Here is an 11,412-nt window from a genome sequence, read left to right as displayed (position 1 = left end):
GACGGTGGGGGTGGTGGTGGCCGTGATGGTGGTGACGACGGTGAGGGTGGTGGAGGCCGTGATGGTGGTGGTGATGGTGGGGGTGTTGGTGGCTGTGATGGTGGTGGTGACGTTGGGGGTGTTGGTGGCTGTGATGGTGGTGGTGATGGTGGGGGTGGTGGAGGCCGTGATGGTGGTGGTGACGGTGGGGGTGGGGGTGGCCGTGATGGTGGTGGTGACGGTGGGAGTGTTGGTGGCTGTGATGGTGGTGGTGACGGTGGGGGTGTTGGTGGCTGTGATGGTGGTGGTGACAGTGGGGGTGGTGGAGGCTGTGGTGGTGACAATAGTGGTAGTGATGGCGGAGGTGGTGATTATAATGGTGATGCTGGTGACAATGCTGCTGTGATTGTGCAGGTGGTGGTTGTAATGATGGTAGTATTGGGTTAGTGGTGGCAGAAGTGATGGAGATGGTCTTGGTATGGAAGAGCTTCTTTCTCTTCTTTCTCTTACTCCATTCATCTGGACCAGTATAGGAATGGGGCTAATGCTGGATCCCACCTCATAATGGCCTCTACTTTTCCTTGGAAACAGACCTGTGAGCATGAGGACTGTGACAACAGAGCCCTCTTTCAAGTTAACGGGAAGTTCTCTGTCCTCCCAGCACTTCAGCTACTTCTCTGAAGGCCCAGGCTTAGGACAGGCCATACTACAGACATCAGACCTAGAGGATGAGGAAGGAAGGGTCTGTGGGTGGGTGGCGTGGAGCTAGATATGAGTCAGCACTGTGAGGGCCACAGTGGAGAGGATGGATGGGGGACTGAGGCCAGACCAGGGCTTGGGGGCTGAAGCATGAGGCCCTGTTAGGAATTGTCTGTGGAGGGCTGGCTAGTGGTTTTGCTTTCTCCTAGGAAGCAGATTAAGGTTTGAAACAGTGCTGTGCTGATAAGTGTTTAACAACCAGTCCTCTGAAAGAGAAAAAAAAATTGAAGCCCTGATTTGTAATGTTTGCTGATTTCTTGGTCAAATACTCCTACCATGGCTGACTCCAAGCTACCAATGTGGCGTCACTGAACACTCATTGCAAGAGACTCTCAGTAGCTCACCATTATATTGTAATTCCACTATACAGATTCAGTAGACATAAACAACCTCAAAAGAATAGACAATGGTAAAATAATTGGGAAATAACGGTTTTTTAGTATTTATTACCTTGATTTTTTAATATAATATATTTAATTGTAAGTTTATATAATGTAACTTTTAATTATGGCTATGTTTAACAACTGGCTGCAAACTTCCTGAGCACTTTACAGTTGGCTTTCATAAGTGGGTGGAAGTCAGCGCCAACATACTACTGGTTGTGGAGCTGGGGGCTGACAGGTATTGGTGAGTCTCTCTGTTCTCTCAGGAGGATGTTCCCATTCCTGTCATTTACCGTGGCCGGGCTGGAGCCCACCAGCCATTACCGGATGTTCGTGGACGTGGTTTTGGTGGACCAGCACCACTGGCGGTATCAGAGTGGCAAGTGGGTGCAGTGCGGAAAGGCTGAGGGCAGCATGCCAGGTATGTGGCTGTTGGGAGCAGAGCGGGCACTCTTTTTTTTTTTTTTTCCAGGACTTGGGCTCCCCCTGGTGGATTCAGGAAGAACTCCCAAACCCCAGCCCCTGACAGGATTTAATTCCCCATTGCAACTCAATTCACCCCATCCCACCTCCCACTTCTGTTTTGTTTGTTACCTTTTTTCTACTTTGCTCAAGCCTGTTGTATTAGTTTCCTAGAGCTGCCATAGAAAATAAGCACAAACTTGAATGGCTGAAAACAACAAATTTATTGTCCCACAGTTGTGGAGGTTAGAATTCTGAAATCAAGGCTTTGGCAGGGCTATGCTCCCAAAGTTCTAGGGGAGGGTCCTCCCTTGCCTTTTTCTAGCCTCTGGTAGCTCCCGGCAATCCTTGGTGTTCCTTGTCTTGTAGATGCATCACTGCAGTCTCTGCCTTTGTCATCACATGTCATTCTCCCCTGTGTATCTATGTGTCTCAGTGTCTGTCCTCTTATGAGGAGCCAGCCTCTGGATTAGGCCCCATTTTTTCTAACCCACTATGGCCTCCTCTAGGAGCTCTGGTAGCATGGTGCCTAAAGCATGTGACTGCTAACCAGATGGCTGGCGGTTCAAACCCACCAGCCACTCCTCAGAAGGAAGGTTGGGCAATCTACTTCCGTAGTGATACTGCCTCGGAAACCCAAGGAGGGGTCGCTATGAGTCGGGTCCGACTCCACGGCACATAACAACAACAACAGCAACATGGCCTCCTCTTACCTTGATTGCATCTGCAAAGACCTTGTTTCCAAATAAGGCCACATCTACAGGTGCAGGAGGTGAAGACTTCAACATAGTTTTTGGAGGGTTGCAATTCCACCCACAACACCCATTTACTGCCTGCACCTGTCCTCTGTCCTGTCCCTCTGGTCCTTCCCCTGTATCCTTCTTGACATCCCCTCAGAATGTCAAGAACAAACAAAGCCCCACATCACCCGGAGTCTGGTCCTGGGGGCTGCATACCAAAGAGGTTAACTGTCCACAGGAAACCGCCTGTATGTTCACCCCGATTCCCCAAACACTGGAGCCCACTGGATGCGCCAGGAAGTTTCATTTGGGAAACTGAAGCTCACAAACAACAAGGGGGCCTCCAACAATGTGACCCAGGTAGGACCTCTCACCAATGGCCTTTCCTCAGGGAGGTAGCCCCGCCCCCCTGGGTCCGAGGCCCTATCACTGGGAGCTCCGGTTCTGTTCTGTAAGAGTCACTTCTCTTCCTCTCTGAACTCTTTGGTCCTTTTCTACCCATTTGGGAGGAAGATGAGGTGGGAGGAAGCTGAATGTCAGGGAGGGATCACACTCAGGCAGGCACAGGCCAAGCCAGCCCCTGGGTTTCGTCACAGAATTCCGGGCCGCTAAGATTCATGGGCTGTGATGAGTGTGGAACTGGCCCCACTGATCCCAGGCAATGGATGTGGAGGACTCCAGATTGAGCAAGCCTGTTAAATAAAAGTTCCCTCATCCCTAAAAAACCCTGTTTGTGCTAATACCTTGCTCACAATGAATGAACGTCTGGGAATAGAAAGTAGGGCGAGAGACTAGAATCGGTACCCCAATGGGCCTGGAGACTCTGGAACTGGAAGGCTTATGAGAAGTCACGTGGTGGTAGGGCAGAGGGCTAGACGAGATGCCTCAGGCTGCTTTCCAGCCTTGCTGGAGGGCGAGTGGATTGTGGGCACTGCCTGAGCCCCTCCCCTGCCCACAGGCACCGCCATCTTGCTTTCCTTTCAGATGATCGTGCTCCAGTCACTGCACAAGTACCAGCCCCGGCTGCACATCGTGGAGGTGAATGATGGTGAGCCCGAGGCAGCCTGCAGCGCGTCCAACACCCATGTCTTTACTTTCCAAGAAACCCAGTTTATCGCTGTGACCGCCTATCAGAATGCTGAGGTGAGGGCTTCGCAGGGTGCGTGGGCCTGAGCCTGGAAAGGGGGCCACAGTGAAGTTTAGAAGGTCCCTAGCCTGAGACTCACAAGTCAACAATGCTCTTTCCCCTCTTCCTAGATTACTCAGCTGAAAATCGATAATAACCCATTTGCCAAAGGATTCCGGGAGAACTTTGAATCGTAAGTACCACCGGGATCAACACACTTTTGTAGAGGGCCTCCTCTTGGCTCCTCCTGAGACTGGGGACCCTGGATATGTGCTCCTGGGTTGGGTCACTGCTATATCTACAGCCTCAGCGTATCTTCTCCTTGTCCCTGAGGGTGGGACAAGGTTGAGGTGGGTGCTGGAGGGCGGGCCAGGGAAAAAGGATCAGGGAAGGGACGTGCCACTGGTAGGCCCCTAAGGGACCGGCTCTGCTGTGATCCCAGTTTTCTTGCCTCCTATTTCTCTAGCATGTATGCATCTGTTGACACCAGCGTCCCCTCCCCGCCTGGACCCAACTGTCAATTGCTTGCGGGAGATCACTACTCTCCTCTCCTACCCAACCAGTATCCTGTCCCCAGCCGTTTCTACCCCGACCTTCCTGGCCAGGCCAAGGACATGGTTCCCCAGCCTTATTGGCTGGGGGCCCCCCGGGACCACAGCTATGAGGCCGAGTTCCGAGCAGTCAGCATGAAGCCAGCATTCCTGCCCTCCGCCCCTGGGCCCAACTTGTCCTACTACCGAAGCCAGGAGGTCCTGGCACCTGGTGCTGCCTGGCCCGTGGCTCCCCAGTATCCCCCCAAGATGGGCCCGGCCAGCTGGTTCCGCCCCATGCGAACTCTACCCATGGAACCTGGTCCCGGCACCTTGGAGGGCCAGGGCCCAGAGGACCAGGGCTCCCCCTCAATGTGGACTGAGATCACCTCCATTCGGCCAGAATCCAGTGACTCAGGACTGGGCGAAGGAGACTGTAAGAGGAGACGTGTGTCCCCTTACCCTTCCAGTGGTGACAGCTCTTCTCCTGCTGGGGCCCCTTCTCCTTTTGATAAGGAAGCTGAAGGCCAGTTTTATAACTATTTTCCCAACTGACCAGGTGACATGGTGAAAGGAACAGGAACAGTGTTAATAGGCTGGAAGACACCAACTAACAGAAAAGACTCAGGACTGAGAAGCCCCCAGCTCCCTCTGTCCCTTCTCCATATAGAGCGGTTGGTTGGGGAAGACAGAGGCCAAGATGGGTTCTGGGGTTCACTTGCTGCTTCTTGGCCCACAATGAACTGCGGGCGGAGTGTCCCTGCTCCGTCCTCTGCCCTGACTACAGTCCTTTACCTGGTGCTGCTGCTGGCTTTTGGTTCCTGCCCGGAGAACAGAAAACAGACAAGAATAAGGTCTTGGACACAGCGAGTTTCCTTCCTTCTGGCGGGGATGGGTGGGTCAGGTAGGAGGAGGCTGGGGACCGGACATTCAGCTCTCCTCCTTTTGTAAAGTAACTTTCAGAACCTTTGTTTGCATGTGTGTTAATTCCTGCCCTGAAAATAAATACTCATGGGTTTTGTAACAGGCCACCAGCCAGGCTCAGGGAGAGGACTCAGGGGATTCAGGGCAACTGGCCTGGCCTCCACCTCTCTAAGGAGTGGGGTTCAGAGGAAGGGGCTGGGAAGTGGGGGATGGTGCGCATCTCAAGAAGCTTGGTCTTGTGTGTGGTTGTCGTTGTGTGTGTGCACGCGCACGCTTTTTTCTTTTCTTTTTTATTTTTTGGAATAGGGGAGGCTATTTATTGTATGGAGAGTGGTGTCTGGGTGTATTTCTTTTGTCTTCATCACTTTCTGAAAATAAACATGAAACTGTTGAGTGTGTTCTGCTTTAGCGTCTGGGGTGGGGGCAAAATGCAAGGGGATTCCACTGGGACTAGCTCATATGCCTAAGCTGTTCTTAAAGCTCTCACGGGCTCTCACATCTGGGTCCTGCCTAGAAACCTGAAAAGGCTTTGTTCAGAGGAGAAACTGAGTTAGCGCACGGCCATGTGTGCTGCCTTCCAACCTAGCACTCAGAACACTGGCTGATGCCCCAAAGCATCTTGGGACAGATGTGTGTACACCCTGACCTGGAGGGAGAGCACATGGCTAGAGGACCTGGGGCAGCCAAGGGCATAGGGCACTCTGCAGAGGAGGGCACTCGATTCCTCTTTCCATCGTAGCAACTTAAGCTCTCCATCCCCACCTCCATCTCTAGAGTTGTCCAGGCATTAAAGGAGTAAATGAAATTGCTTTTTGTAGGTTCAGAACATTCAAATATCAGCAGTTCCATAGGATTCACCCTAATATAAGGGCTTAGCAACAGTGCCTGACAAATAGTAAGCACTCAACATACAAGCTGTTGTTATTGTTACAATTTTCTCATTTTCTCTCTTTATATACACACTGAATGGTGCTTGTAAACTTACACATGCTTATTTTGAAGAATTCAAACAATGCAGGAAAGTATAAAAACAGCAAAGTATCACCCCAAATCCCACCACCCATCAATAAATGTCAATAACATTAGATGTGTTAGATAGGCAAAATAATTTTATAAAATTAGAATCTTACTGAACATGCTTTTTTTAAAAAAGGAAAACTACTGAATTTTAGTTTACAGAATTTAACCCTCAAAATTTGCAAGTGACATGGAGGAAATTGCTGGCTTGAGATAAATGTTTCATACATATGGTTGCTTTGTGCTACAATCGACTTGATGGTTATACACACATATAAAAGTTTCTTCATTATAAAAAATCTTTTCTAGAAGAGCACTCCAAGGTCAAGAAACAAGTTGGTGGGAAACATTAGGAGGTTGGAGTTACTATGCTTGCTTCACCCCAGTCCAGGGTACCCCATTCTAACAGGGAAACATTCTTAAGGGCTTTGAGTTGTCCTTCCAATTCTCTTTGGAGTCTGAGAAACTTCACTTCTGTCACAGCTCACATTGCCTCCTTCACCAGTCTTTACTAGGAAACCATTTTCAGAAGAAGAAAAAGACAAGGGGCCATGCTTGGTTTCATCCTCTCTGGATTTAGAGAGTCATAATTTTGTAAAGGGAGCTCTGATAGCATAGTGCCTGAGGCACTTGACTGATAACCAGAAGGCTGGTGGTTCAAATCCACCAGCCACTCCCCGGAAGGAAGGTTGGGCAATCTACTTCCGTAGTGATACTGCCTCGGAAACCCAAAGAGGGGTCACTATGGGTTGGGTCCAACTCCACGGCAATGGTTGCTTGCTTTTTGGTTGCAGTTTTGTAAATGATGCTAAGAGTTCTGCTGTGTGAATTCAGATGATTCCCTTCTCCTTCATCCTCCTAGGCTGTTACTTTCTGGAGTTAATGGTATTAGATTGGGCCCACTTCCTTTCTTGGGAAGTTATTGTTGGAATTATAATGCTCTCCTCTCCCACCATTTAAAAATTATTTTTGTTCATTTTATTAGATATTGAGGAGGGGAGTTGTGATTGAGCTATATGTTCCACCACCTTTTCCCAAAAATCTGGCTGAATATATTTTGATGCTATTTTATTTGGCTCATAAAGCTTTACTACCATTATTCCTTCACTATTAAATGTACTTTTTACTGATATGTTAGTAGTCTCTAGTTAATTTAATGTATTTTATTGTAAACACTTTATGGTCTGTCATTAATATTCCGATTTGTGCTGTGTTTTTATTTGATTCATCTGATACATCTTTTCATTTTTAATTGATAATGTCTTAGTTTCACTTTTGTTTTGGTTATATCTGTCGAACAGCGACTTAGTGGATTCCAAAATACATTTTAAGACTCCTTACTTAAAATATTTTCCATTTATTTGTCTGTAAATATAATGAATATTCATTAAGACACTACACAACTCAAGAACTAAAAAAGAACATCCTTCTAGTTGTTTTAACTGCCACTGAGTTAGCTTCCAACCTACTGCAACTCTATCACAATGTAATGAGGTTTTGCAATAATATTATAGGTAGCTATGTATCCCTCTACCCCTTGTCTTTTCCTCATAGATAACCAGTACCCTGATTTTTATGTTTACCTTTTTCTTGCTTTTTAAAATTAAATGTTAAAATACATGTGTATATCTAAATATTTTGTTATTTCATTATCTTATTTGTTTTGAACTTTATAAAAGGATACCATCTTTGGGGGCTTGAATTTTTGACTCAATACTACTTCTTGTATTTCATTCATTTTTACTTGTATGACATCCCATTATGTATATAGATTGGTTATTATTTACTTATCTATTTTCCCATTGATGGTTGTTTCCAAATTTTTGCTATTATGGAGAGTTTTGCCATTTTCATCTTCAGGTGCACATGTGCTGAAATTTGTCAGTTATACATTTAGGAGTGGGTAGAGTATGTGAATGTTCATCTTAGCAAGAGGATGCCAAATTGTTTTTCCAATTACACTCCCATATATAATGTACAAGAGATATGATGAGTTCCTTCCTAACTTCCTCTGAGTAGTAATTAAGTTTTATTTCAATGTTACGTTTTTCATTTCCATCCGTTCCATTTCCCCAAAATTTGTCTGTATGGTCCTGATAATTTTCTGCTAATATGTTCCTTATAATGTGAGCAGCTCTGGTGGCACAATGGCTAAAGCATAAGGCTGCTAACCAGAAGGTTGGTGGTTCAAACCAACCAGCTGCTCTGTGGAAGGAAGATGAGGCAATCTACTTCCAGCCTTAGAGAAACCCTATGGGGTTCACTATGAGTTGGAATCAACTCCATGGCATGGGTTTTTTGGTTTGTTCTTTATAATTGCGTTCTTTGTTTCTATAAACTTTCCACGTAAAAGCCGTTCTGTGTTTTGTATCTGACCTTGTCAACATCTGTCTGTGTGAAGGGTGGGAGTAGGGACGTTAACTAAATCTGCTGTTTCTTGTTTCTTCTAACTCTTACTCATAGTGGGTTTGCCTTTAGTGTGCTTGCTGTTTTTTATGTGTAAGATCAAGTTTGATTTTTAACCCACATAAGTCCTATGAAACTGTTGTTGTTGTTGTTGTTATTTGCCGTCGAGTCGGCCCCGACTCATAGCGACCCCTCCTTGGGTTGCCGAGGCAGTATCACTACGGAAGTAGATTGTCCCATCTTCCTTCCGAGGAGTGGCTGGTGGTTTGAACCGCCAGCCTTCTGGTTAGCAGTCAAGTACCTTAGGCTCTACGCTCCAGAGCTCCTCGGGGTTCATTAGAAGGTTCAAAAAGTAAATTAGCATAGAATTTTAGACTTGTAGGTATATTGGCACATGTAAGCTGGGCTTAGAAAAATATTTTTATTGTAACTACTACAGAATTGTTTTAATAAAAATAATACATTTCTGCTGAAACAGTGCATAAAAAAATTATAGTTACTCGGTGCGGTCTGCACACGCACACACGCACACACGCACACACACACACACAGCGACGACGCCACTAGTCTCTCCGGATGCCTCCTCAGCCTAGACCCAGGTCTAATTCCTCCCTCCGCATCTCAGCGGGTGCAGATCACTGAGTCCAAGAACTTCCGAGGACCCCGCACCTTCGCCACGCGCCGGGAGCCCGGCTACAGCTGGAGAGCTGGGGGTACCCACTTGGCTCCGGGCAGAGGCCACGCAGAAGGCGGCGCGCTGGGTCCCTCTTGCCGCGCGTTGCAGAGCGCTTGGCTTGTCTAGTCCTTGGGCTCCGTCCCGCGGCCACCAGGCCAATTGCACCCAGGAGCGACGAGTTTGGCGGCCTTGACTCTCCCTGCAGCTCCTGAGAAGCCGGTTGTCTCCAGCCTCGCTCTTGCTGCAGGCTCATGGGGGTTCCGCGTCTCTCTGGCCACATCTCATCTCCGGGCTACTTCTTGTCAGCCCCAGAGCGCAGGTCCCCTCAACCTTCATCTTTATCATTTTCCTGCCCTTTTTAGCCCAGTGTCTCTTGTGCATTGAGGGATGGGTGAGGCAGGAACTCCTCATGGCCGAGCCGCCTTAACTGGGGAAGAGGATACTATGATGTATTTGGTACACAGTGATGGAGCCAGGGCTCAGCTTCCCTGCTTGGCCCAGAGGGAATGGAGGCCCCTTGCAGGGGTGTGGTAGGCAGCAGAGCCCAGCGCAGCCTGCGCTGAGATTTCCATCTGGTGACCCCTACAGCTGCACTTACTGCATACTCCATTTGCCATTTTAACCATTTTTTAATGTACAATTCAGTGATATTACAGTCACCACAGGAGCTCTGGTAGCATAGTGCCTAAGGCACTTGACTGCTAACCAGAAGGCTGGCAGTTCAAACCCACCAGCCACTCCTCAATCAGGAAGGTTGGGCAATCTACTTCCGTAGTGATATTGCCTTGGCAACCCAAGGAGGGGTCACTATAACAACACAACAACACAGTCACCATGCTGTGCAACCATCTCCACTATCCATTTTCAGATGGTTTTCATCCCCTTAAACAGAAACTAACATCCTGCCTTGGGAAAACCTGCTGCAAAGACCTTTTTAAAGTGTTTAAGAGCAAAGATACCACTTTGAAGACTAAAGTGCAGCTGACCCAAACCATAATATTTTCAACAGCCTCATATGCATGTGAGAGCTGCACAATGAATGAGGAAGACAGCAGGGGAATTGATGCATTTGAATTGTGGTGTTGGTGAAGAATACTGAAAATGAATGTAACATGGCCTACTAGAATAACGGTCTTGGAAGAAGTACGGCTGGAATGCTCCTTAGAAGCAAGGATGGTGAGACTTCGCCTCTCGTATTTTGGACATGTTATCAGGAGGAACCAGTCCTTGGAGAAAGACATCATGCTTGGTAAGGAAGAGGATCAACGAAAAAGAGGAAGAACCTCAAGGAGATGGATTGACACAGTGTCTGCAGCAGTGGGCTCAAGCACAGCAATGCTTGTGAGGATGGCTCGGGATGGGGCAGTGTTTCGTCCTGTTGTCCCTGAGGTCGCTATGAGTTGAGACTGACCCTACAGCACCTAGCAACAACAACAACAACAAAAGTAGAAACTGATGGTGATCCCATGAGTGACCACTGACAATAGAGGCGCTGGTAAGGATGTGGAGCAATGGGAATGCTTATACATTCCTGGTGGGAATGTAGAATGGTACAGCTACTTTTGGCAATAGTTTGGCAGTCTCTAATAGACACGCGCTATTATAAGACCCAGCTCCCAAACCCTGGTATTTATCTAAGAGAAAGGAAAACTTAGGTTTGCACAAAATTCTGTACACATATGTCTGTTGGCTTTATCCATAATGGCCAAGAACAAGAAACAACTCAAATGTCCTTCAGCTGGCGAATGGATAAGCAAATTATGGTACCTTCATACAATGGAAAGCTACTCAGGAATAAAAGGGAATGAACCATTGATACATGCAACTACATAATGTATTACTCCACTTATATGACATTCTGGAACAGGTGAACTATAAGGACACAAAAAAGACCAGTAGTTGTCAGGGATTGAAGAGTAGGGGAGGAATTGGCAATACTAGGGTACAAGAGAATCTCAGGGTGGGTGATGGAATGTGGTGGTGGTTATACGGCTGTATGCCTGTGTCAGAACTCCTGAAACTACTCTGAAAAGGATGACTGTCACTGTTCATTAATGATACTCCAATTAACTAATGCTAAAAATATCCCTTTGGTTTCATTTACTAGTGCTTTAGCAGGGAGAAGTGTGTGTGTGTGTGTGTGCGCGTGTGTGTGTTCAACCTGTAGTCTTTACCTGAATGGCACTTTCAGTGGCTTTTTAAAAATAGCTTTACCATTTCCATCATGTCGTTTATTTATTCATTTGTTCCCATGTGGAACATCAGATTTTTGATACAAAAACCTGTGCTGCCTAGTAGCAAAGTTCAACAAGACAGAAAATAACAAATGCTGGCGAGGTTGTGGAGAGATTGGGACTCTCATACACTGCTGGTGGGATTGTAAAATGGTACAACCATTGTGGAAAGCAGT

General features: G+C 47.1%; 1 protein-coding gene across 1 annotated transcript in view; it reads left to right on the top strand.

Moving 5' to 3' along the window:
- The window catches only part of TBX21 (T-box transcription factor 21), a gene marked incomplete at its 5' end in the record, with an annotated part of 12,384 nt that extends 7,850 nt beyond the window's left edge, over nt 1-4,534 (top strand). Inside the window, 5 exons of the mRNA XM_007942182.1 lie at nt 1,388-1,542; nt 2,562-2,683; nt 3,308-3,466; nt 3,581-3,642; nt 3,916-4,534. Of these exons, the coding sequence (XP_007940373.1) occupies nt 1,388-1,542; nt 2,562-2,683; nt 3,308-3,466; nt 3,581-3,642; nt 3,916-4,534 (1,117 nt within the window). The remainder of the gene's footprint in view (nt 1-1,387; nt 1,543-2,561; nt 2,684-3,307; nt 3,467-3,580; nt 3,643-3,915) is intronic.
- Between the last annotated feature and the right edge of the window lie 6,878 nt (nt 4,535-11,412).

Source organism: Orycteropus afer, unplaced genomic scaffold (genome assembly GCF_000298275.1).
Source record: "Orycteropus afer afer isolate SDZICR_OR568_19922 unplaced genomic scaffold, OryAfe1.0 scaffold00085, whole genome shotgun sequence".
NCBI lineage: Eukaryota > Metazoa > Chordata > Mammalia > Tubulidentata > Orycteropodidae > Orycteropus > Orycteropus afer.
The sequence above is the reverse complement of the archived record's forward strand: the minus strand, read 5'-3'. Positions and strand labels throughout refer to the sequence as shown.